The 27,516-nt window shown below is 46.0% G+C and overlaps 1 protein-coding gene across 4 annotated transcripts in view; it reads right to left on the bottom strand.

Annotated features, from left to right (window-relative positions):
• The window catches only part of DSCAML1 (DS cell adhesion molecule like 1), a 504,760-nt gene that overhangs the window by 14,241 nt on the left and 463,003 nt on the right, over positions 1 to 27,516 (bottom strand). For all 4 annotated transcript variants that reach the window (XM_085647435.1, XM_085647434.1, XM_085647436.1 and 1 more), the window contains exons 25-31: positions 25,081 to 25,269; positions 19,899 to 20,186; positions 18,400 to 18,555; positions 13,971 to 14,001; positions 13,558 to 13,676; positions 1,806 to 1,958; positions 836 to 1,030 (exon numbers count right to left, since the gene is read on the bottom strand). In XM_085647435.1, the coding sequence (XP_085503561.1) occupies positions 836 to 1,030; positions 1,806 to 1,958; positions 13,558 to 13,676; positions 13,971 to 14,001; positions 18,400 to 18,555; positions 19,899 to 20,186; positions 25,081 to 25,269 (1,131 nt within the window). The remainder of the gene's footprint in view (positions 1 to 835; positions 1,031 to 1,805; positions 1,959 to 13,557; positions 13,677 to 13,970; positions 14,002 to 18,399; positions 18,556 to 19,898; positions 20,187 to 25,080; positions 25,270 to 27,516) is intronic.

Genomic DNA, 27,516 nt, shown 5'->3' with positions numbered 1-27,516 from the left:
TGTTAGTTTTGTAATGTTGATTGAATATTCTTTTGTACATATTTGTGGTGTTTTGAGTGTTGTTGTTCGTTGAGTGATTGTGGTACGCTAGTGGTGACGTCATTTATATGTGTTAATGTAATGTATATACTTGTAAAAATCTGTGGTTTTTTGAATTTTTGATTGTTGAAACGCTTTAATCACTTCTATATAACCGTGCAAAATAATAAGAAAATTTGCAAAAATATTTTTGATTAAAATCAACCCAAAAAATGGTAGCAATGGACGTGTTTAATTCAGTTCTTGCTTAAAAACTTTCTTTGTAATTTCAGTGCAGCATTGGCACTCTCTTTGTTTTGTTCAGTTCATATTACAGATGTGGGCACAGAGGCAAAGAGGTTATCAGGAGGTAAACTAAATGTATGCCACTTAGAAGTGGTGCACAATTAGTGCAACCTTTGATGGTACCCCTTAAAGGGGGAAAGGGACTCTCAGGTAACCTCTGGAGAACCCTGCAGGTGGGTGCGGTCTCTCACTTTACTTGCCTGCAGGGAGATCTCAGCCCCCCACTTTGAAACAAAGACCAGATTTCTGTCTGCTCAGTGAAAGGCAGAGTGGTGGTTTCAGGTAGCAGGTCTGTCTTTCACTAACGTGTTGATTCAACAGCAGATGCAGGTCCATGCCTGCACTGAGAACAGTGCATTTGCTATGGTACAGCACCAATGCACGCACAGACTTAAACATGCGCCATATCAATAATGCAGCCCATGGAGAGGTCTATATGTTTAATCAGCATTTGACTTGCAAAAGTACATACCCTCAGAGCACGTGATCTTAGCAGACCTCATCTCTTTACCTGTGTCCTGAGATAAGCTGGCACTGTAGCTGTCGCTTTCTGCAGCAGTAATGCCATGTTGTGACCCTACTGTCCGCCAGTCCGATGTCAGAGTCCGTGCTGGAGTGGAAGCTTGACATTTGGTGAGTGTCCATTGGCTAGAGTATCGGTTCCTAGTGCTGTGCGCTGATTTCACACTCTTACGGGAAACCGGATCTGGAGAAAAGAGAATTAGGAGGTTTCATGTGCACTGGGGTTGTCCAGGAATCACTAGGGCGAATGATACTTGGGATGACCTTGGTTAGGAGTAAACTCTGTGGCCCTAGGCAGACATAACGCTAGGGCTACTATGATAGAGACCCCAAGTTTTCCAGAGCTAGATGTAAAACATGAGAATATCAGTAGCGTTTAAATAGAAATCAAAGGATTGAGATACACCTAAGGTTAATTTGCAATAGATGGAGGACACCTACATAAGCCCATGGTCCTAGGTCAGAAATATATAAATCCAGTTGTCCTGGTACAGATATTTTCACAAAGGGATACTTGGATGTAGGCATTCACCAGGAATCCTAGCACAGAGATTAGCATGCAAAGGGCATTAGACAAAAATAAACCCTCAGGGTTTTGGGAAAGGACGTCCAACTCCTGTGTCCAAGAAAAACACCCAGGTGCCTTCTGCGCACAGCATATAATCTGGCCCCTGGATGCCTCAAAGACAGAAATTCACACAGTATCAAGTAGACTGAACTGCAGAGTTACAACATTGAGGCAGAGATATTCTTGAAATTTAAGGCTAGACATACTCTTCAGCCATCGCAGGAGTGGTGCATAAAGAGTTGCACTCAGCAAGCATTGCAAGGACAACTGTGAGTGCCCTATTTGGCACATAAGAAATACCACTGCTATTTGTGAGGACAGAGCCACACACTGCTTTGTGCTCAGGATATGTGTATTGGCTAGCACGTTTTTGTGAAGTTTTGGTACTTACTGGTCCCAGGTCGGATGTCGGACATGTCAATCAAAGGTCCTGTGTTTTGGACAAGCGCAGGATGATGCAATGAGACACCCGTACAGAAACTTTGGGGATTCACAGCCTGGTTAAACTCTGTGTCAGTCACAGGAATTGTAGCCTTGTCATCCCCTGTAAGAATCAGGTAAAGAGAAGGTCAACAAAAAAGTTTTTTTTCTGTAAATATTCTCTCAAACATTTCTTACACAAAAGAGCCAGCCTTTCAAAACATATTAGGTATCTAGGCACATTAACATATTAGACAAAATGAATACCTATCTCCTATGATTTATAAAGTACCCTAAGTAGACCTTTAATAATGTTTTAGAAAAGGTAACCAAACAGAAACATATTCAAGTTCTAAACATTAACATCTTGGGCAAGAGAATGGTAAATTTTGAATTGCGTGTCTGTATTAGAACGTCCAAACATCTATCCACAACCAATGTTAATGCATCCTTCTCTAATATTCGTTCTTTGTTCTTCACAATATCAACTGTTATTTAATGGCCTTCATCAGGATATAGTATTGTTTGCAGATAATCCTCAACTTAATTGAAATAATTTGAGGTATCTACAATACAAATATTACTACTACTACAGCGTATATAGATCTAAGGAAATCAGTATATTTCACAAAGGGTAGGTTCACATTTATACAAATAAAATTAATTCATACACTCTCTATGAGACTTTTTATTTAATCCTATCTTTCGTTCCTCATATTCACATCATCCTCTTAAATATGATAGTGTTTTTTTTTTAAACTTTGTTTATTGGTTTCATTCTTAGCCATACATACATGATTGGACGACAAGTTCAAGCTTCTCAACATAATAATCGCACGGACATTGGTTCCCTTATGCATATTAAACACGTCCTACAGAACCCGCCTGTCTATGCATTTCCATTTCAACCACAGGTGACACACATAAACCCCCCGATGCTTATTCCAAAGTGACCACTTCCTCTCCCATTTCTTGGGACATCCCAGAGCCTTGAACACCTCAGTTTCTGCCAACATGCATCTGCCCATTTCTTTGGTCCAGGTGGTGACCAGGGGTGGGCCTGCACCTCCCCACCCTCTAGCCAGTTCTCGTTTAACCAGCGTGAAGCCCAGTGTGGTAAACTGCTGTTCAGCTTCCGTGAGATCGTCTCCTCCCATATGTTCAACAGTCCCAATTGTGGTGTTAATTCTATGGCCTTCCCAAAAGCTTTGCGCATGTGATCTGAAGCCCCCTCCCAAAGGGTACGTATCTGAGGACAGGTCCATAAGGTGTGATAAAATGTGGCCTGCCCACCACACCCCTTTATATAGCAGTCGTCAGGTCTAGTTCCAATTCTCGCCAAAACTTTCCCTGTAATGTATGATCGGTGGAGTATACTAAGTTGGATCAGCGTAAATCTTTGTGTGATAGCCGCCTCCCTAGGGGACAAAAGTGCCGCCTGCCATTCCTCATCATCTAAGGGACCAATGTCATCTTGCCACCTCTCCCTGAGCTTCGAAAAGGTGTCCGGTAGATTATTACTCAACGTCTTGTAAGTTAGAGATATTGCCTTCAAACTGAGGGGCCCGTCTAGCAATCGATCTTCCAGTGGTGACAATTCCGGTATATCTTTGAGAGAAAGAAACGCTGTCTGGATCGCATGTCTTATCTGTAGATATCTGTATATTTCACCTTGTGCCAGATGATATTGATTCTGGAGCTCACCAAAGGTAAGTATTGCCCCCTTCTTAACCAGGTCCCTCACCGTTGATATCCCAATCAATGAGGTCCCATTTATCAAACCCGAGCTGATAGCACAGCGTGCCCAGCTTCTGAGTAACCCATAATGGTGTAGCTTGCGAGAGGACACCCCTCCACCCCAACCGGGAAGTAACTAGATGCCAAATATGCAGTGTGTGCTGGGTAGTGCCGAAGAACTTCCTCCTGTTTTTCCTATCAGTTGCATAAAGGGCCCCCAGATATCCCGAGCGGTCTGTCTGGCATCGATCAAGGGCATATGCTGGATCGTCTGGGGGGTGATAAATCCAGTGATTGATGGTCACTAACTGCGCCGCCCAGTAGTAACGTTGTAGGTCAGGAAGTGCTATGCCCCCGTCGTACCAACCCTTCGTCAATTTCCGCAAAGCGATTCTGGGGGCCCGTCCATCCCACAACAGCGTGCGAATCTCCCCTTCAACTGCTTTAAAATATGAGTCTGGGACCTTGTGAGGGCAATTTTGTAATATGTAGAGAAAATGAGGAAGGGCTAGCATCTTAAAGGGTGCCGCCCTCCCCACCAATGTTAAAGGCAGAGACCTCCAGTGCTTCACGTCTGCTCGTAGCCGAGCCAAGGGGGGGGGGGCCAGATTGGAGCTGTAAAAACATGCCGGATCTGAAGTGACAAATATCCCCAAATAGCGAAACCCCTCCATCGCGATTGCTATAGCACATTCTACCGGAAGGCGGGGAACTTCATCTCTCAACATAAACAAGACAGACTTGCGCCAATTCATCGCCTATCCCGAGTATTTACCAAAATTCGTAAATATGTCTAGCACTACTCTGATCGATTTGAACGGGGATGCTAGGTATAGAAGTATATCGTCCGCATAGAGGGATATTCTATCTTCAACTTCATCTGTCCAGCGCATCCCACGTATCGCCACGTCTCTACGAACCCAGTCTGCGAGAGGCTCCAGCATGAGGGAGAATAGCAGCGGGGAGAGTGGGCACCCCTGTATAGTACCTCTCCGTAGCTTGAACGTCCTAGATGTAAAACCATTCACCCTCACCTGTCCCAACACCCCGGTATACAGGAGTCTCACCCAGGCTATGAATTTAGGGCCCAGTCCCACCCTTCCCAGGCCCTCGAACAAATATGGCCACTCAATAGAGTCAAATGCCATGGAGGCGTCGAGGGACAGCACCGCCGCATCTTCTTCAATATAACTCCTACCTGTCATCACGTTATGGAGACGCCGTATTTCTACCAGGTATAAAGCCAGATTGGTGTGGGTGAACCAGAGATGTAATAACTGTCCCCAGTCTGTTCACCAGGACTTTTGCCAACACCTTTGTCTCTATGTTAATCAGCGAAATTGGCCTACACGAGCCACAGTCATCTGCTGGCTTACCGTGTTTATGAATAACTACGATGGTGGCTAGCCGCTGATGTACTGGTAACCCACCCCTTTCTAGACTTTCTTCATACATGGCTCTCAAGTGTGGCACAGTCAGGGAAGCCGTGGCTTTCAAAAACTCTGTCGGAATGCCGTTAGGCCCCATCGCCTTTCCGGACTTAATCTGCCCTAAGGCCCTGCTAATTTCGTCGTTTGAGAGGTCGGCCTCCAGGGTCTCCCGTTCCACATCCGAGAGGCTCGGCACCTGGCTATCAAGGAGGAGCTGACGGGAGTCCTCCGCCGTGTAGCATGTGGAGGGGGAGTACACCGTCTCAAAATAGTCAGCGAACTTCTCCGCTATGTCCTGTGGATGAATCACTACCTCCCCCCTCGGTGTTGTCAGTTTGTGTACCCATCTACTCCCCTGCTCGCGTCTTTCCAGCCACGCCAATGTCTTGCCGGCCCTATCCCCGAGCTCATAGAGGCGACACTGGAGGGCACCGTATTTGGCCTCCACTTGTTCCCTGGTTTTTATCCTGTATTCGTCTTGCTTCAGCAGGAGTCTATGAGTGGTATCCGGTGAGGGATCTTGTGCATGCTCCCGCTCCAGTTCGAGGAGGTCTGACTCAACCTGGGCCAGGAGTTCACACTTCTTGGTGATGTAACCCGACTTTAGTGACAGAGCTTGCCCCTTAAGAACCACTTTGTAAGTCTCCCAGACTGTTTGTGCGGAGCCGACAGAACCCACATATTCGGTAAAATAGTTCTCCGTTTGTGCGCGGAGTGCATCTCTGATGTCCGGTACGTGTAGGAGCCATGGATTGAGGACAATGGTGGAGCGCGGTTTCCGTTCCCAGTGCATATATTCCATCCAGACCGGGGAATGGTCCGAGATGCCCCTGGGTAGAACTTTATACTGGGCAAAATTACCTATCGAGGGCAGATATGGGAGGAAGTAGTCAATACGTGACAAACTGCGGTGGACACCAGAGAAATATGTGAATAGTTGATCAGTCGGGTGAATCGCGCGACCCACATCCGTCAAACCCAGTGCTCTTGCAAAGTCAGCCATTAGGTCATTGGATTTCTCCCTGGATTTCGGTGGGTGGCGATCTACAGTATCATCTAAGGTCATATTGTAATCTCCCCCCATAATAAGTGTGCCCTTCCTGAGTCTTGTCAACCGCTTCCCCAGATCCTCCAATGCCGGCTTGCCCAGAGCGGGTGGTAGATATACAGAGGGTATGTTGATGGCCTGTCCATCCCATTGGGCCTCTGCCCCCACGAAGCGCCCTCCTGTATCCGCCCATGTTTTATGAACAATAAGGGGCGTGGTTTTCTTCACTAAAATGGCTGTTCCCCTCGAGCCCATGGTGTAGTCTGCATGTATTAGAAGTTTATACCCCCACCTAGTGAGGGCCTTGGTTTTCTGACCTACCAGGTGCGTCTCTTGCAACAAGACCACATCAGGTGAATGTCTCTTAAGTACTGTTGCACTATCACCCGTTTAATCTTATCACCCACACCATTGACGTTCCAAGACAGTATAGAGAAGGTTCGGTCTCTATCTCTACCCATTGTTATGTATCCCATCAGTGTCTCATATTCGGATCATCACCAGGTAGGGGGAAGTTTGAACCTGCCCACCTAACATTTGCCGTCCAATTTGCACCATGGCTACTCTATGCTTTCGAAACACCTTGTCCCTTTGCTGACCAATAATACAATCAAAAAAGCACACTCCCCAAACTCCAGGCACCCTGAACCCCGCATCCCCCCCACCCCCGACCCCTGGAATGATACCCTTTCAAACCCCCCCAACTCCCCACCCTACAACAGCCACCCCCCTCCCTGCCCCCCTGCCCCCCTGCCCGTGGATTCAAAACTACCCATTCCCAAACATGGCAGAGTGCCTCTCTCCCCCCTGAAATGCTAGAAATGCACGGGGTGAACAACTCCCATCCCCGCCCGTTCACATCACAATTAACTTATATTTTGGCCATCCACTACATATATAGTCCAGACTTATTCAAATCACGTCTTCTATCCCATCAATTCAAACCTTGCATCAGGTCCCCTTCTTTGTCAGTCTCGTAACTGATAGGTTTATCAACCCCCACCCTGTCCCCCCCTACTTGCACTTTTCAGTTGGGCTCCGGCTCTCAATTGCTGACGCCAGGGGTCCTCACGTCTGCCCCCCCCCTCTGCGGACCATCGTTCAATGCAGCATCACTCCTATCAGCGTCTATGCGGAGACCCCTGCGTTGACTAGTCCAGTCCAGACGTTCCCTCCTCTGACTGCCCACCGTACTCCATCCTTCCATCCAGTCCCAGACTGCATCCGGTGAATCAAAAAACCACGATTTTCCCTCCGACTCCACCCGCAGTCTCGCAGGAAAAAGCATCGCATATTTCACCTCTCGGTCCCGTAATTCCTTCTTCGCCGCCTGAAAGCTGCGACGTTGGGCTTGGACCTTGGCCGTGAAGTCAGGAAAGAAGGCCACTTCGTAGTTATCTATTTTCAGCGGGGGCTGGACCTCGCTGTTTGCAGGATAATGTCCTGATCACGGTAGTTGAACACACAAGCAATAAGGGGCCTCGGGGGCGCTCCCGATTTCGTCCTGCCCCCTGGGACTCTGTGGGCTCTTTCAATGGAGAAGTAGCTGGACAGGTTCTTGGGCTGTAGGTGCTTCGTGATGAGGTCTTCTACATACAGGTCTGCCGCCGGCCCCTCTATTCGTTCCGGAAGATGCAGATATTGTTGCGACGGGCCCGGCCATCATAGTTATCAAGTTATCATAGTTATCAAGCTGTTGTGCCATTCTCTCTTACTTCTTCTGCATGTCTAGCATCTGCGTCTGAAGCTTTGACGTGTCAGTCTGCAGGGCGCCGGTGACCACCTTAAGCTCCTTGACCTTCTCGTCCATCTTCTGGAAATCCGCCCGGATGAGAGAGACCTCCACCGTGACCGAATCCACAGAAGCACGCACTCTGTTAATAGCTGCCATGACATCATGCAGAGTCGGTTCCGGTCCTTGTTTAGGGCCAGCCGCCCCACCTCCCTTCTCTGACTGCTGCGAATCGCCCTTATCCTCCATTTTAGACCACGCAAATTTGGCCAGCTGCTTTTGGGCGTTTGTCTTCGACCCCTTTCCTCCTGTCGCCATGGCAGCACGGCACTGGAGACCCCACTAGGTGAAACACAGACCAATTTCAACAAGGCGATCGTATGTCGTTGCTGTGGGTGCTTACGTTGGTGCGAATTTTGTCCGGAGTCTTTGTTCGAGTGTCGCGGCCCCAGAGCCCGGAGTGTCGTGGCTGATTGGGCTTCTGCACACTATACAACCCAGTATGGCGTGACAGTCGTCTTCTGCTTTCCGCCAGAGGCTTCTCCGCTCTGTCTCACTACCTTCAGCGAGGTTGGAGCAACCAATGCCCCCCTTTAATAGTGTATTCCAAATTCAGTACCCTTCTCGTGCCCCGGAAGCAGCTCCCACCTCAAAGCCCGGCTTTGCTCCGGTGGGGGGGGGGTTGCAGGAATTCCTTCGCCCCCCCTCCTAAGTCAATAGTGCTGTATAGTGGCTGGCTGCACCGGGGCCCCACTGAAGGCGTTGGCCGTCCTCTATATCCAAGTCTAAGGTGTCAGGGGGCACCAGGGCCGAACACCCCCAGCGTCAGACGCCCTCCGTTGCCAAAATCCACCACCTCTGGGCCAGGCTGTATGTCCCCTTAGTCTATCCCAATCAGCACTCTCCGCCCACACCACGTATTCAATAATCACCATGTGGCTCACCGTGTGTAGATTAGCGATCCGAGGACTCACCAATTCTGGCCTTAATTACGTGCTCTTCCCAATGCTGCTTTTGGGGCTCAAACACCTCATCGATCGAGCGCCCAGTGGGCCACGGCACTCTTTTCCACCTTTAGACCCGTCACCAGGCCTCATTTCCAAGACTACATTCAAGCTGCAGGATAGCTCTCCCTAGCAGGCCTCTCCGTCAGCTCCTGCAAAAGCCCAGCCTGCATGTCAGTGTTTCAATTTGCCTCTGCAGGTCCGCTCCATGCGTTGCATCCACACCAGAGAGGCCACTTGCCCCGCCTCTCGACCGCGGGCCCCACAGCCGGGGTCTCGCGCCGAGCGCTTATGCCGGTATCCTCGGCTCTGGGCCGGCCCGCCCCTTCCTGTAGCTCCGCTCTTGGATGCGTGCCAGTCCCAACCGCGCCGGCGAGGCCAAGCGCCAGGTCCCTGCCCTACCTCTGCTCCCTTAGGGCTCCGAATCAGGCCGCAGTCACCCCGGCACCACACTTTCCGCTCCAGCGGCCCCGGCACGTAGACGGCTGCAAAAGCCCGGGGCCCAGACGATCAGGGCAGTCACCGGGAGCTCTCCCGCTCAGCAGTGCCGTTTGGCGCGGGAGCCCTCATCAGGTCCCCAACCGGCACCGGGCGCCTCTTCAGAGTTGAAGCCCCTCCGGATCTCTACCAGGTCGCTCCGCAGTCGACGACATGACCGGCTCCAAGTCTTTCCCTACGCGGCCATACTGCGGGGGTCCGCATTGCCCCCACGTCAGGGACGCCTACGAAGAAGCAGTCGGAATAACCCACCGAGTCGCTGCTACCATCGGTTCTCAAGGGGGTAAGGAGTGAGATGACGTTCATTTCTACCATTTCTGGCTGTGGATGGCGGCGGATGATGAAGGATTTATTCCGAGGATGCTGGAGCTCTGTCAGGCGGCGGCCATTCCCATCGGCTGCTCGCCACGCCCCCATGATAGTGTTTTTTAGCAGGATATCACTTTGTGTGTTCTATACTGGGGCCTATTTCTCAAATTGCTTTTAGTCATTATCAAGATACATTTCCTATTTATAATAATCACAGTCAAGGTGAAGTAATCTATTCCCTTATTTAATCCAATATTTAAAAAAAAAAACCTGGCGCCTGTTCAAGTCACCTAATAATACAATTGTTTATCAATCACGCTTTACATTTCCTAAGCTATTTTAACTATATATACATGAAATGTTACTTTCATTCTGTACAATGGGGGATTGTTTCAAACATCTACCACTTTATATATCTCTGTGTATCTCAAATTCTTCTTCGTTACAGTACAAGACTCATGTTCACCTGTTACATAATTACATAAAGGTATGATTGCGTGGCTCACCTTCACTATAGAGGTCCTTTCTTTCCACAAGATCACCTAGTGAAATGTGCTGAATTTATTAGACCAATATATGTTGCAGTGTTAATAATATCTGTATTGTAGATACATTGGATTATATCAATTAAGATCATTAGCCGAAAAACAATTCTACATCCTTATGAAAGTAATTAAATAAAATGCAGAAGCTATGGATTCGTTGTCAATTTAGTGATCAACAATGAACGGGTATTAGAGAAAGATGCATGAACATTAATTAATGGTTGATGGATTTTTGGGCAGTTAAATATATAAAGGTAATTCAACATCTTCCATTCTTTCATCCAACATTCTAATGATTAAAGTGTGAATGGGTTTCTGCTTGGTTAGTTTTTTGTATGGTGTATCTGAATGCTATAAAATCAGAAATGTGATGAAAAACTAGTCTCAAAAATTAATTTTGAATTATTATTTCTGAGGACGGTAAATGTTTTTAAATTGAGGTGAAATATAAATGATCTGAGTTATGCTTGGGGTACTTTATATATCATAGGATATATGTATTAATATTTTCTGATATATTCTCTCAAAACACACACCCAAACCTAAAGATAATTTAAGCAGTACAGCATGACCAAGATGCTATCTTCCCGAAGAAAATATCTTCCAAAACCTATACCTTTTATGATTTAAGACATTAATGGAGCTTCTTCCAGATATTACTCGTCTGAAATTCTCCCTGAGAAGCACCTATCTGGTTTCTCCCATCATACAGTATAAGGAGTCTCTTCCAGTCGCCATCAGTATCTGCAGTGTCCACTGCTTGTTGGCACCACATGCAGTTTTCAAATGATAGTTTTTCCACAGATGCCTAAACAAGTCTTTAATGTTACAAGAAGGCGAAGTTGTGCTCATGCATATTCCTTACCCAATATCTCCGGATTGCCCCCATGTTGCTGCTCTTCGAAACACATTTTGCACAAGTGTCAGTACCTTCCCTTGTTCAGCATGTCTACAGGCACTCATGTAGGAGGCCATTTGTATGCTGACAGGCCAGCCAGGTGTTTGCAGACTTCTTTTTCATTCTCTTCCCAGGTGTGGGCCAACATAAAAAGAAACTGAAGCCCTGAAATTGCAACTGTTCCTCCACCAGTCAGCTTTTGCTTTTCTCACTGGTTCATTGCTATCTCTGGATCTGCAGTTTCTGTGAGGGCTTTTCTGTTTTGCTTTCTACACTTGATTCCTGGGAATTCTTTACTGCTTTCAACTTTATCACTCAGTGTGTTACTTGTGCATTTTGCTTTAATAATTTAGAACAAAATCAGTTAATAGTGAATTCAATTTTCTCTACTTTGGGCTAGATTCTAAAATAAAGTTTTGTTAAACACGGTGTAATTTCATAGCCTGTAATGATGATCTGTAGTTTAAGATCCAAAACTCGTACATTGCTCTAATTGGGCCTTTACTTTTATGTTTTCTGCTGCCTCTATTAACATGAACACCACTTAGTCTTTTTCTCTCTGCTACGATGAAGAACTCTCTCCCATGCTTTTTATGCCTTTGACTTGTTTCTAACTTGGCACAACATCATTGGTGTTCTTGGAATCATTTCATTACTGCTTGGTATCATCCATGCTGCTTTCCTTTTCCTGTGCTGCTGTCTGTCTGTGGCTCCTTGCAATGTCTTGTAAGTTGTTTAACTCTAGTAATTAGAGACAGATTTCACTCCAAACACGGTTTGTAGCTAGCTAGGAAAGCTGGTAGAACAGACGATTTTCCTTTGCCAAGCTTGAGAGTTTGCTTCCTACTGCACAAACACGCTGATTTAGTTTCATTTGCTTGACTATGTTTTGTGCATATTTTGTTAGCCTTTTTCCTAAAGAATCACCTCTATGGTTTGCATACCTTGGCTGAGCATTGATGTGGTACACTCCGTGTTTACATCTTGAGCCCAGTTCCTGCAATTCTTAGAACAATGAAAGGAACCTGGATGCCTGCTGTACATGAATCTCCGCCATGCTTCCAGCTTCTCCACAGCCCCCCATTCCTATTCCCAAAGAGTTTATGTAGCGGTTTATACCCCTGATGAGGGTGTGAAGCATCTGATTCTGGGCAGCCTCTTTGAGGGCTGTGTCTGATTGCCCTTGAGCAAGTCCTACACACCATCACAAAATCACTTCTGGTGTAAGACCTGTGAAGATACTGAAACTGATCCAGAAGAAACAGACACAGACACATTTGATAGCCTAAAATACCTTTCATTGTGGCCAACCAAACCCAATGACCTATTTGTACAGTACAAACAGAAGTGTTCAACCTGTAAAACAAAACACATGCACATGTGCAGCAATTAAAAATAGATTCAGCTGTGACAATCTTCCATGTCCAACTGTTGGACACAAAATCAACTGTCAGAAAAGGAGCGTGTGCGCACACACACACACTCCACCTACCTTTACGAGGAATAAACATTGGCTTCAAATATTTGTGCATTCCATAGTCCAACTGGATACTGAGGCATGTTGTGGTTTTAAAACATGCACACTGTAAAATACCTGAAAACACCTCTGAGAGCAGCTCCGCACGGGTGGTGTAGGTCCCAGTAGCAGTGGGTAGGTCCATATGTGTGTTGCCAGTGAGCAAAACAACACTGGTACTTCACTTTGTGTCTTTTCCAGCCAGGTACTGATGCGGTAATTAAAAGACCCAACTAGGGTTGGTCATGTTCTACTAGCTACTACATTAAGAGTACAGTTCAGGTTGGTTAAGCAGGGTAATACCACCAGACAACCACCTTTGTGTAGATAGAATTGTTTCTTAATAGGTCCTGATGAATCGCCGCCAGATCTGAAGACTATTAGGCGAGAAACATGTTGACCTAATAAACATAGTGCCTACCTGAGACATTATCTCAGCACTGCACCTTTCATCTTTTTAATCAGGTTGGAAGACTGATGATTAAAATGGTTTTCTTTGGCACTTCCATTTCCTGTTTTAACCTTTCTTTAGGTCACTTACCTCCATTCACTTCATCTACAAAGCATAGGCCCCCTCACCCCCATGGCACCGTATGGCAATTTGGAATAAAAGATCTCTGCCAAAGAGCCCCTTCATAGGGTGCCCGTCAGGTATTGCAGCGCCGACTTGACAAGGAGGAACTCCCGCTTCCACGGTTGTCCTTGGCCATAATACACGTGTCCCCCTCCCATTTTCAGTTAGGAACTGCATACTCCTTGTATTTACCTATGTTTGGGAATGTATGCTGGACCTCCTGTTAAATGCCCAGAGTCCCTCTTTTTGTGATAGGTTTTAAAACATGCACACTGTAAAATACCTAAAAACACCTCTGGGAGCAGCTCCACACAGATGGTGTGGGTCTAGTTCGGTCAGGCTTTACCATGATTTAGAGGACTGGTCTGTTCCCTCTAGTGTAGGGCCACACATGGATATAGACAGAGACACATACAGAACTAAGACACATACCCAGCTGTTTAATGCCCTCCTTGTCTTCAATCAGAAGCTGGACCCTTGGAATATCAATGTGCAGCCGCGGTCCTTGAGGCGGACCCTTGACCGGAGTGTCAAAGCTCCTGTTGTTCTTGCTAAGGAAAGCAAACAAAAACCAAGACATGAATGCAGGAGAGTGACTAAATGTTCAACCCTCCCAGGCCAAGGTCCCAGAATGCACCTCAATCCTAACTTGAGAACGCATACAGTTCTAATGCCTTCACTCCCACCCTCCCCGCCCACTAGAATCCTATTAGTTCAGTCAATGCACATTAATCCTAACCTGTCACAACCTCTGCTATTTTAGTACGTGGATCCCCACCTGTGGCTGCCAATTAACACCAGTCACCCTGATCATTTGCTCTTTCTTTCTTATGGGTTCCACTCACCTTATCAGCATCTCGGCCAAGCTTTTTGCATCTGCAAAGAGAATAATGAAAAGAGCATTAAATCATGGAAAACTGTGAAAATGGTCAGTGAAAAGAAACAAAACCATGACCTGGCATTGGCTCAGGCAGTAGCATGTGCAGGGTTGCCATAAGCTGCAATGCAATCAGGGAATATGGGTCCATATGCCCCCTGGTAGGGTACTAAACAAAAGGCATAAGTGGGTACAATGGGCACCTGCCCTCCTCCTCCCACGCCCCAAGCCACTGCACCTGCTGCACTATTGATAGCGAAACCTCCAAGCAGCTGTTACAGCTCCTTTGGCCACCATGATGTATAATTCAAATCTTGTGCTCTCATGATGGAACGTTTCAGATACCTACTTCTAACAGCGCTCTAAGTGGGCCAGGGCTCAGCCTTGGCAAAACAAGCATCGGCAAAATCAATAAGTTCGAGTCTCGCACTTGAGTGCTGACAAAAGCAATACAAATGTCTTCTGAAGTGCAAAACCATTAAAAAAAAAAAAAGCAAGACAAAGCCAAACAATTTGGCTTTAATGAGTCGCTGCATGTGAACACAAGCCTTCACAAATGCAGTTTACATGTGTTACATGCATAATTGTTGTCCAGCACATTAACAGTTCTCTTGGCTTTGCCAATGCTGGGAAAAAGTACCATAAATAAGTGCTTCCTGTATAGAATTCATGAAGAATATAAATAACTGAATGTGACAAACAGTGTGATGATTGTACTTCTGAGTTATAAAATAGCCCCTCAAGCAGTCTAAATGAAACGCTTCCCAAAAGATCTAATGGTACACCCAATAATCAATAGCATGAGTGAAAATTACTCCTCTCGTTGAAGCCAAAGCACAAGCTATGTATATTCTCAACAAATGGTAACAATAGGTCATATCGACAGCTGTGCTGTAAAGCGAGAGTTCAAAGGATTGCTTTGGGTATGCAGTCCACAGATTAAATAGAAAATTACATATGTGATGACAGGATGTACCTCTTAGATGTAAAATATTCCCCCAATCATTCCAATATACAGGAAGGATACACCCAAATAGCTGATAGAAAGAAGGTGAGATCAAAATACTCCTGTGTGCTGATGCAAGATGTGATTGATAATGTCTCAGGCCCTTCGCTGAAACTTCCTGTAGGAGACTGAACTAAAGTACTTTAGAGTCTATAGAACGGAGTATGTTCGCTATGAATGGTGCATGTGCAATTGTACATCAAGCTCACAAACAGACATTAAACTAGGCCCTCTATTTCTATCCTTCACTGAAACAAAAAACAATGAATTGTACCTATATGTTGCACGCCATCGCTGCTACACACTATCACCAGAAGCCCTATTTGTGGCAAGGGAATAAGCAACAGGTCCAGACTGGGGAACCAAAAGCAGCCCTGGCAAAAGTGCTCAAACCAGCCCCCGCACCCTTTGTCTGCTTCTACAGTCTCTTTTTCAGTCCATCCATTTTCTCTCTCCTGCTCTCCTCGCTTTATCTCTACCTTCCACATTACTCCCTCTTTCTCTCTCTCTTGAAGACTTCCATTGCATGTTCCAATAACCTCTGTGAACTGTAGAAAGTGACAAAGTCACCATGGGCTTTCAAACTGGCCTCCAATGGTTCCAGCCCACCATGGAAATGGCTGGTGTAATAAAAGACCTGTCCGGCCCTGAGTTGAAATTGTTGTTTACCATTTATGTGCCAGAGCAAAATACTATTTCATTCCAACTGGATAACCATGTTCTTCCATTTTTACATTTGACTCCACCGGTACCTATAGAAAGCAGTCAAGGCACTGCTTATTTTTAAATTTCCCTTGACAAGTGTTATTACATATGGCCCGAAAAACTGTACTATATAAATGGTTAAAAGCAGTGCCACTGGATTTAAGCACTGCTGTGCCATTTTTCGCATAATTAAGGATCGCAGCATTTGCCACAAAATCCATTATCAGCTGCATAATCTACAGATTTGAGCAAAAAAAATAGTTTCTAGTTTAAACAGTTCAGAAATAATTAAAATCGTAGCAAAACGTGTTGCGGCACAGTGGAAGTTCCTTTGCAAAGGTTGACTGGTTACCTTTCTGTTCCTTATTTTTATGTTTGGGTGTTAAACTGAGGTGCAGCCTATGCCCAGACAGTGTTAACAAATGTGACAAGCATTAAAAATGCAATAGGTCTCACCTTTTAAGTTAAAGCCATTTGCTTTGCTATACAATACAATTTGCAAAGCAAATGGCTTTAACTTAACCAAAGGCGAGACCTGTTGAATTTTCAATGCTTGTTATACATGCCAACATTTTAGAAGAGGCAAGTGGGAGGTTGAAATTATCAGGAGAATGTATTTCTTCCATGGCGTTCTACTGAAGTAGAGGCAATTTCAGGCAGGAGACAGACAAAACAAAGTAATTTTTAGCTTCAAAAATCGAGTCTCCTGCCTGAACCACAAATCTCTAAGGCGCATAGACGGACCTAAATAAATCCCTGCCAATTTTTCAAGATCTCTACGTGATGTGTGGCTCAGGTCCAGGTTTTTCCTTTGAGTTCAAGGCCTTCTTGCCATCTTTATTCTATTATAAAACAGGACTACTTGTCCCAAAGTTCATAGAAAAAAAACTTAACTGGACCAACACCACGCATGGACCTCGGAAGCTTGGCAAGAAGACAGCCAGATAAAAACGCGACCCAGCTTCCTCTCTTCTCCTGGAGCACTCTACCAAGATGTTTCGTCCCAGTGTTCAAGCACAGGCGCAAGTTTTGGGTATTCGTATTCTCAAAAGAAAGAGGCGTTTACGTTCCAGGTAAGCTTAAGCAAGCGTCGCTTTACACACGTCTCAAACTAAACCACAACTCCCAGAACCACCGCATCGACCACGTGCTTGGGGTTAAAATATTTCACTTCCTGAGCTAGTAGCAACAGTGACAGCACGGAGTGACTTTCAACAGGCTACAGCTGGGTTTTTCTGGCAGAGAAGCCGGGTAGCAGTGTTTTTGTGAAAGGAGCAATTACGGTGAGCACCATTGTTTGGTTTCTAGCAGGTGTCCGCGGCCCCCGTGCTCGTGCACGTACTGAACATGCAGTTTTATTTATGTGATGCTCGCAGTGACTGAGCGCAGCTGTTCTTTGGGTGCTCCACAAACCGACTGGTAAATAGCTGTGGCGAAGTTTCACCGTTGTGTCAGCCATTTATGTCCAAGGTAGTGTGTGTACGATGATCTGACGTAATATTGTTATGTAATTCTACCACAACTCTTCGATTCAAGCATTTGATAGATTAATTATTAATTGGTTTGTTTTTGCTTTCGACACTCCGCGACTCCGAGGCACATCATATGCATTTTACTGCTCCCCTGTCAATCGGAGTGTTGAGTCGGTAAATACTGGAAATGAAGTTCATTGGGGCTATCCAAGGACTGCTGAGAATTGTAGGAAACGTGCGTCACAGGGTGGAGTCCTGGCTGGATTGCTAAGCCTTTCATTCTTCCAAAGTTGAGTTAAAAAAAAAAAATAAAAAAATAACAGCATTGAGAAGGAATAACAATAGCACATGTTTCGAATGCATTCGAAGCTGCAAGGCTGTGACAAGTAAGCAAACTATATAAATTCCAGACTAATTCCAATAAGGCCCATCTCATAGCAATACCTTGCTTCCAAACAAGCATTGGCCGCGAGACACGATATGTGGTGGGGGAGGGGGAGAAGCGGGAGTTGTGTGCGCACGCGCGCTAAAAGAAAAAAAAGGGCGCGAGTGTTGCGCGTGATGGTGCCTACGCTCGTGCTTGTACACGTAACCGCACGCTCCATGCCAGCAAAAAGCATGTGGTAGGACATTTCAAAGCCCACTACTAAATATCTCGCAGAGCAGCGCATGCACTGGCTCAGGCGAGACCTAAAAATGAAAAAAAAAAAAAAAAGTCATGCTATCAGAAAATGTTCCACATTATGCTGCATAATTGTACTTTTCTTGCCACATACTTTAGTCAAACCTGCCATATAATTTCGCCCTCTCCTTCTGCACGGAGCCTCCTCTGCTCTGTTTTCATCCCAATTATAGCACTGACCAAATTGATGCAACGTTGCCGATCTCTTGATTTAACAGACAGACATTTGACCCAAGAAGGGCCTTACAGACTTTTCTCACCTTAGATATCTCATACCCATTCAACCTGATATTGCATCACAAACCTCTTCCCATAATAACAGACCATTTCAGATCTGTTTAATGTTTGGAAACGGGTTGTAACTAATGTTTCCCTAGGATGGAGCCATACAGACTTTTTGCTATCCCATAACAGGACTTCTGAGCCCTATAGAGCAGTGAAGATGAGGCATTTCAGAAATCTTCAATCGGTACTGGTACCTGCAAATAGTTTCTCCTCGGGATCCCTTCCCAGAGTAGAGATGCACACTCACCTCTCAGCCTTTTGAGGCGCTTCTCCTTTCTCTTCTTGCGGATGATGAACAGAAGAGCGATGCCAAGTGTGGCCAGGATCACGGGGCAGGCGATGGTGAACAGTTTCTTTACGTCGTCCCCTTCTCCTTGGGCAGATTTGATTGGGGGGATGGTACCTGCAGGTAAAAGAGGCTAGTGAGAAGGACCGGGCCATCAGAAACTGCTGGGGTAGATTCCAGGCAGCTAGTGACCTCCTCGACAGGTGAGATATTGAGCTGGACAGGACTATTGACTAGGTCTAGTCAACAAATGGACAGGCGGATGGTTTAAGTCAATAGGGTTGCACTTAGGTAAAAATCATACAAGATCCATTTGTCAACTAAACGGGGTGACAGATTGGGAAATAATCCTAGCAAAGATCTGGTTAAGGTCTTAGACAACAAGCTGTGCTGGAGTGCACAATGATATGCTGGAGCTCCAAATGAGAGTGTATTTATCTTGCATTAATTGAGGCATGATACCTAGGATTACATGTTGTGCACCAGAAAAAAAGGTAAAATTTAGTTGAAATAGCTAATAAAAAGGATGCTAGCAAATTGTAAAGGATAACCATGTAACAAAACCAACTACATTTGCAAGTAATTAACCAGAAATGCAAGAACGTAACTGTCTATCTAAAGTAGCTAAGCAACAGCAAATGCACATTTTGACTATACCAATTTACTGAACTTAGAACCTGTCTCTACAAATCCAAATCACAACAGAAGCCCCAGCTCTGGTTTACTGTGCAGCCCATGCTAAGCAGAAAGATAACAATTTTGCTCTTAAATGTGACACACTAAGTTTATGTCAGCCAATCGCAAGACTCGTGTACTGCTCCACCTCCAGGCTGCCAAAAGCACTGCACCTCTGCCCGCCCTTGCAGCTACCCTGTTGGGCATGGAGGACTTAAATATGTACCTAAATATGAAAGCTCTCCGGATGAGGAACCAGTATTGGCTAGAGTTTACTTTCTTAAGCTAAGAATTGGTATTCTACCTCTGAAATACATTACTCATAACAGGGACAATGCTCATCATCACCAGATCAAGACAGTGTGATAAGTAAAAAAAGGTTGGTCGAGGGTTAGATGCATTTCTTCATCCTTTGCCCAATTAATGCCATTCCAAGGGCAAAATAGCTCAAGGAAGTATTGAGAAACAGGGGCACTCAGAGCGTGGTTGCTGTGTTGGACTTGATTAAGTGATACCTCAAGACCTGTGGAGTTCGCCGTCTCATGTTTCCTTTGGATTGCCTGCAATACTAGGCCAAATGATTCTAATGTTTATTTTTATTGCAAGAAATGGGTTTCAGAGGAATCTGTTGTATTATTTTAAGTAACACTTGTCAATAGTTTTTCTGCACATTTGTCAAATGAGTTTGATATTCTTATTTATGATAGCATTTTTTTAAAGTATTTGTTTTGTTATTTTCGTTTTTAAGGGTGTCAGTCCAAAATAGGTGTGATTGATTGACTTACTGCCATCGTAGTCCAATGTGGCAAACTGCGCAGTTTCGTTGCCGCAGCCGGCGCTGTTGCATGCCCGCATTCTCAGTTCATACCAGGTGGCCTCGCGCAGCTCGGTGAGGAAGACCTCGTTCGAATTGTTGGTCCGCAGGGTCTGCCAGGCCCAGGTTCCCTTGGGCCGGTACTCTAGAACAATACCAGTGATGGGGCACCCGCCGCTGCTCCAGCCCTGCAGGTTAAGGCGTGCATGTGTGGCATTGACATGGGTGAGCAGGGGCTGGTCTTTGCTGCAGGAAGGCTCTGGTAGGGGAAAAAAAAGAGAGAAATGTACAAAGGGCCTAACACATGCATGCAAACCATGGTTTCAGAGGAAAGATGGCCAGACAGAACTGAATGGGGTGATATTGCACATAGAAGGGACTTACTTCCGACTAAGATACCCAAAGCACTACTTTCTTTTCACAGCAACAACTGGAGGTGGGTTAACGGGCTGTTTGCCTGCCAGCCCGACTCTGCCTATCTACCATTATCTCCATCTAACATTCTCATCAAGTCTCATGAAAGCTTATTTTGGATGCCGATATTTCAGTTTGGGGGTATTTGAAAATCAGCTGTTGGCCTTCAGGGCATATGTCATTTTTTGAGGAACGTTGTGAGCTTTATTAGTGTATATTTTCTAATATAGCTGGTGGTCTTTTGGGGGCTGTGTCTGTTTATTGGCTGTGAGGGGCTTGCAAAATGTATCGGGCAATCATGCCCTTCAAGGTGGATGTTGTACAGCTCAATCTCAATCAAAGGTAGCTGTGGCTCTGAGCAACAAGGCTCATGCAAAGGAACAACTGTAAATAATTTAAACAACATCACAACAATTGAAGAAGGAATCAACAATTCACTTAAAAATTCAACACCATTTTATACAAACAGATTGTATTTTATGTATTTTTAGACCCCACAACAACAAACAATCCACTGGATGGTTCCAGAAAGATAAAATAAACAGGGGATAGTAAAACAAGGTATTTCACACAACCGTGAAGCACTGACATATTCACAGAATTTGACACTTAGAAATCTTTTCACTTAAAGGATTGGGCTAGTTGTAATGTGGTCACTTACAGTCACTTTAGGTGATCGGCTCCAGTAGGGAGCCTGTCAGGGGGACCAGCAAGGTCCTCAGAATCAATTACATCAGCAGGTGAAACAGTCTTCAGGCTCTTCCAGGCACTTTTGTCCTTTGAGGGGCTTTTCTATCAAGGTGGTCCTGCTGCAAGGGATGAAGGATGCTGAAGTTGGTCGAAGGATGCTGTGGATGCGATGTAGTCGAAGGGGGTCTTGCTGCAACTACTCCTCGAAGGGGTTGAGGGGGTCCTGGTCACAGGGTCGACATTCCTCAAAGTCCTCTTGGTGCTGACAGAAGTCCAGTCGCCAATAGACTACCAGTCTTCCAGTATCATGGTCACTGGCCAATCCTTCCTGAGGGTCCCAGCTGCACTTCAACAACACTCATGGGTTCAGCGAACTCAGGTGCAACTTTTGTGCATCGGGTCCTGGTCCTTGGTGCTGCACGGAGGCGGATTGACGATTCTGGGCTAGCAAGTTGTCCTAGCAGACTTCTCAGCCTGTGTGTCCCTGTGCTGTGAACATGAGGCCGGTTCACTTACTTTTGGACTCTCTTGGCTTTGGCTGGGCTCTGGAGACACCTGCTCGTCAAGCAGAACACAGCACACACAGTCACTCTTCTTGGCTAGCCGCCAGGTTCAGCTGGTTCAGTCTATGCCAGTGCAGCCTCTCTTTGCCGGTTCCTTGATGTTTTCTATGGCCTTTCGGACAGCTCAGTCTAGATCTGAGTTCGGGGCACCAGGGCTGCCCTATTAATGCTCAGAAAATGCCCTCAGAGTAGCAAGCGGTCGATTGCCAATGGGCTAACTGGTTTCCTCCCTCCTGAGACCACTTCCTGGGAAGTGTGCATCTAGCTATTTGAAGATGCACCATTGTGCCCACACCCAACATGGCAGAACCAATCTCTTGGCATCCAAAGCTCCCTAGCCCAACCCTGAAGTGTGGCTACCAAGGAAGCAACACGTCCCTGGAAAACCAGCTTGACAACTGGCTTCTACTTCCACGTCCCTAGTGCTAGTCTGTCTACCTAAACAATAGAGCAGCTCCTTCCCCAAGAGTCCCCATTTTCCCTTCAGAGGTGGCTTCACCTTTAAAGCTCTCCTTTTGGGCTAACACCTGTGTGGCTTCCTGCCTGGGGGAGGTAACACCGCCTCCAGTGGCTGGCCTCTATTGTTTACTTTCCTGGGAGTTGTTAGCACGTCTCTCCAGAAGGGCAGAAAGTGGTCTGCAGGACAGATCCCGAATACTATAGTAAATGGGCACTGGAAACCTTGAGCAGCTAAGGTACCAACTTCATAAAGTTGCCTTTTGCCTTTCAGTAACATTAAATTCAATGTAATCATTGAACATTAAATCAGATTTATTGCACTGACTCTTTTGATACCTTACAACCAACGTTAGTAGTCTCAATCAGAAGTTAGCAGGGCTGAGGTGTGAGCCTGTAACGCTGTACTTGCCAATGGGGCAACCAGCCTTTCCACAGACAATGGTAATTTAGGGGTTTTACTACTGGAACATGTAAAAGTACATGTTCCACTTTTTAAATACCACACCCTGCCTTAGGGCTTGTTAGGTCTGGGCTTTGCAATAACCTTAAATGGCAAAGTCAAGTTATCAGTTTAAAACTGCCCTTCCAGTCTGCAGTGGCAGACTGGGAGCCATGTTTTACCATGTCCTACTCAGGGTGGCACAACAAGTGCTGCAGTCCCTGTGGGACACTATAACTTACCAGCCCTGGGTACCCCTGGTACCATATACTAGAGGCTTACAAGTAAGTTAGGCTATGCCAATGAGGACAATCCAATTAAACAAGAACTATTTTAACATGCAAAATCCTGTTTAGAAGAGCTCGTGTATTTCAGAGCCATTACATCAGAACCCAGCAGTTAAAATGGGAGCTAAAAGTGGGGATAAATCTGCAAGAAACATGTTTCCTTACAACACAGTATGTCTTCAGGGACAGGGTTGGGCCTGGCAAGGAACCTTTTAGGCAATATTGTCCAGGCCAGTGGTGGTGATTACATCATGGTGTTGTGCTGGTGCAGTGTCGGGAGTGGAGATGATGTCCGGTGCATGGATGGTGTCAGGGTGAGTGTGGAGATGCTACTTTGGAAGACAGCAGAAAATGCATTGAGGCTCGTCATAAGGGTAGTGCGTAAGACACTCACATTTGTGGTGTCTGTGCCAGTCACAATGGCTAGGTGTGGAGAAGTTGTAAAGCCTAGTGTGGGATGGTTTGAGGTTCAGTCATGGGGATGTTTTAGCCAGTCATGAGGACAGTGTTGCGGTCCAGGCTTGGGGACAGTGTCAGGTTAAGGCATGTAGAAAGTATTGGGCCAGGCGCAGAGTTGGTGTCAGTGCTGGGTGAGGGATGGTGTTGAGGTCCATGTGTATGCCAGGGTCAAGCCTGCATAGTGTGTTGGAGCCAGATAAGGTAACAGTGTTAGCTCTAGGCGAGGGGGGTTGTGTCAGGATTAGTTACAGGGATTATGGTGGGCTCTGGCATTCAGATAGAGTCACCACCGGGTGTGAGGATGGTGTCTGGAAAAGTTGTGATATTGTGTGGGGTGGCAGGAATGGACAAGGTATAGGGACAGTGTCAGGGACAGTTGAGGGTATGATGATGGGGATGGGTTCAGGTATCTGGATACAGTCAGTTCCAGGCATAGAGATGGTGCTAGAAAGTATTGCGGGTATTGTGTGAGGGCCAGATCTAGGGTTGGTGACAGGAAAGTTGTGAGTATGATGTCAGCTCCAATCACATAAATTGTATGGGCTCAGGTATAGGGATGGTGTCAGGGGTGCCTTCCCTTCATTGGCTTCAGGGCATAGCTCTGCCACCTGTGAGCCGCCACATAATTTATGGAGCCACTGCTAAATTAAATGATTACATTTGTAATAATTAAATTTAGCAGTGTTCATGCAAACACATCTTTGTGTTTACATGCACACGTCAGCCCTCTTGGCCTCTCTGCAGGGCACCTGATGACAGGAAAAAGAGGGAACTGAGGGGGCTGAGTGATGATCCAGCTACAGAGTGTTTAAAAACACAGTACTCTGTAGATGTGTGTCTGGATACTGCATGCGAGTGGTGTAGTTCAACTATGACCCAATGAGACAGGCACAATCCTTTTTATCTAGCGGACTTTCTGTGCACGTCTCAGGTAGCACAGTATAGCTGCTAAAATAGGGATACTAGGGCACACTTCAGTGCATCCCTGAAGCCAATGAGGAGCCACACAGTGTAGCAGGGGCTGGATGCTCAGCACTGGTTCAGCTTCTGACAGGGCTGTGCTTCCAGTCCTATCAAGAAGTTGGGAGAGGGCTTGAGGTGGGCCTTCCTTTGGCCCTGCTGCTCTGTTTGTCTCCTCGTTAGGAATCATGGGTTGCTGGTTCCAATGTCCAGCGCCGAAATCCTGCTCTGCTACTTCTATGGAGCTTCCGAGCTGCCAGCAAAGGAAGAAAGGTAAAAAAATATAATTCATTTTTGTTTCTCTGCACATGTGCGAGTGAAAGTGTGTTTCACTCACACATGTGCAGAGTGATTGACAGAGAATGAGTTGAGTGTGAGTTACTTTAAAGTGCTTGAGTGTCAATGAGAGTGAAAAAGTGAGAATCAATGAGTGAGTGAGTGAAAATTAATACGTGAAGGCGAGGCAGTGTGAGGGTATTTGAGTGAAAGAAGGGGAGATTGTGAGAGGGAGTGGGTAAGGGTGCCTCTATCAATGGAGCAGCAGGTGCAGTTGCAGCAGGGCACAGAGGTCCTATAGCAACTGCACCTGGTGCACTATTAAAGCAAAACATCTGTACCCCAGGAGTTCAGTTCAGAGCCCCTGTACACCAGTAGTTGTGAGTGAGGGTCAGTGATTATGAAAGTGTGTGCGTGTCTATGTGAAAGTGAGTTTATGAGAGTGGTAAATCTGTGTGTGAGTGCACGCAAGGCAAATTTTTAAAACAGTCAGATGAACCTGTGAAAGGTATGCCCACCACTTTTATGGATCACTAGCAGCCACAGGGCATCAGAGACATTGCAGGGGGGACTAATGCAGGGGTGTTTCTGGCCTGTGTACCTTACCTCGCCCATGGGTCTTGGCCTCGATGATCTCGCTGATGCGGCCAGCGCCAACGCTGTTCTTGGCTGCCAGCTTCACCTTGTACCAGGTGCCACACTTCAGATTATCCAGTTTGAAGGCACGCTCCCCAGAGCTGATGAAGACGTCTTTCCACTCCTCGCTGTTGTCCACTGAGTACTGGAGCACAAAGCCTGTGAAGGAACAGAGGGAGCGGGGTCACATTCAGGTTCTACTCGCACTTTTTATATTCAACATCCCCATTTTAATTCATAGTCATCATGCCTCAGCAGTGCGTGTCAGAGGGGAGAAGCAGGTGCCATTTTAAGCAAAAAGAACAATTGGACAGAATGCAGAACAATGTCATACATTCACCCCAGGACAGAGATCTGGGCCTAAATCCATTGTTTTATTGCTCACCATGCCATTCAAGTTTGGACCCAGCCATATGCAAATCAGTCTTGACCCTGCGCCCCAATGGAAACAGTTAGCCCGAACCGCCAGGCCAGGTCCTCCCTGGACTGGAAACAAGCATCCTAGGACTGGTTTCGGGTCAAGGTGTGGCAGAGGAAAGGTGGTGGATTCACAAGAGATAGAGCATGAAAAGCAGAGTCTGACAGTGAATTTATTTATTTTAAAACAATTCTGTTGCAAAGAAATTGGCAACAAGGACATATGTGACAGTAAATCTAGTCTAGGTTACTTAATTGGTTACATGTTAAAATATCTTGCAGGGTTAAGAAACCTGCAGCAGAGATCATTGTGTGCCCAGCAATTTTGAAGGGATTATAATAGTGGTAAAATAACTCCAGAGGCTAACACATTTCTAAGAGAGCTCTGTGTTTTTCCCATCACAGTTTGACCCATGAAGTAGCATAGAGAGTTAATGGGCCTGAGGCAAAGTACATTATGTAAAATACAAATCACATAAAGATTTGTATTTTATTTAGATAGGTGAGTGGGATACTGCTTTTGACACAGATTATTTTGTTACTTCCAGTTCATAAATTGCAAGCTTTCTAATATAGCCCAGTGAACTATTTACTAGCATCAAGGAGCTGCATGCATCTGTAGGTGATGAGTTTAGAGCCTTATTGTTTCCCCCCTCCCACCCCTTGGTTTTCTCAGATTGCACAGAAGGGTTCCTTTGGGAATCAATAAAATCGCTTGTACAGACAAACACAATCACTGTGTTATGTTTTATATCCTGACCTTGCGCAGCCCCCCCCACCATTCATTTTTAACATACAACATCTACAAGTATGGATGATATGTCATTCCTACACCTTATAATCCTCATTGTCTTATGTTACTTTTTCTGAAAATTGATTTACACGTTTGTGTGATTTATTGTGCCTCAGTGATGCAAAGTGCTCAGACATCCTACACTGAAGTACAAGTTACTTACCTTTTGTAACAATGTATCTGGTAGAGACGATTCTAGACGCAGATTCCTTAACGTAGAATTATCCCCAGGTGTGAGACTGGATCCAGGAAATTTTTTGCCACAGCATCTCTGCGTGCCGGGGCCGGCACCACGTGACCCCGCCCTGACGTCATCCGCGGATGTAACGTCAGCGAGGTCACATAAATCCCACCCCGGCGCGCTGACGTCAGTTTTCTTTTGAGAACCTTTCCGCGCCACAACGCAGAGCCATCACAAACAAAACTGTGAGAGTATGGGAACAGTGTGCGAAAAAATCAGTGAAACAGAAAGGGAAGAAGCGAATGGTGAGGAACAGCACCATTAGGAACAGTGCCAAGCACTGTGTAACTGAAAGTCATGCAAGGGAAAGAGCACAGCACCGCTCTGAGAAGCAGCCCTGCAAAGCGAAGGCGATATCCTCCCTGGAGGCAGAAACACACGTGAAAAATGTCGTGGCAGAAGACAGAAAGTCTGCAACCACAATCTATAACAGTGAAGGGCAACAAGTCCGGAACAGATGAGGAACGACAAATTACCCCAAGACAACACCACCAAGGAGTGTCGCATCCCCTGTAAAAAGCGAAGGGTTGAGGCACAGCCAAGAGACCCCAATCCAGAGGACTGCAGAGGAGTCAGAACCACCAATCAATGAAAAAAGGAAGATTATGAGTAGGCCCCACACTGGAATAACCAGGGTGTAGGGATGCAGAAGTACACATGAACCTACCATCCAATTACCAGTAAGGAAGGAGTGGAACAAATAAACAAAACGAAGCATCCTGCCAGGGAGGAAGTGACGGAGGGCACCCGCAGAAGACAAAGCCACCAGGAGGAAGGCGAGTGCAGAAGACCAAGCTGAAAGGCCCTCACAGAACAGGGATGAAGGGCGGGCCGTAAAGGAATCTGCGGCTAGAATCGTCTCTACCAGATGAAAAAGTTACTTACCTTCGGTAACGCTTTTTCTGGTGGATACAGTATCTGCCTGTGGATTCCTCACCTTGTGAACATCCCCTGC

The sequence above is a fragment of the Triturus cristatus genome, chromosome 3_2 (genome assembly GCF_964204655.1).
Source record: "Triturus cristatus chromosome 3_2, aTriCri1.1, whole genome shotgun sequence".
Classification (NCBI taxonomy): Eukaryota; Metazoa; Chordata; class Amphibia; order Caudata; family Salamandridae; genus Triturus; species Triturus cristatus.
The sequence above is the reverse complement of the archived record's forward strand: the minus strand, read 5'-3'. Positions and strand labels throughout refer to the sequence as shown.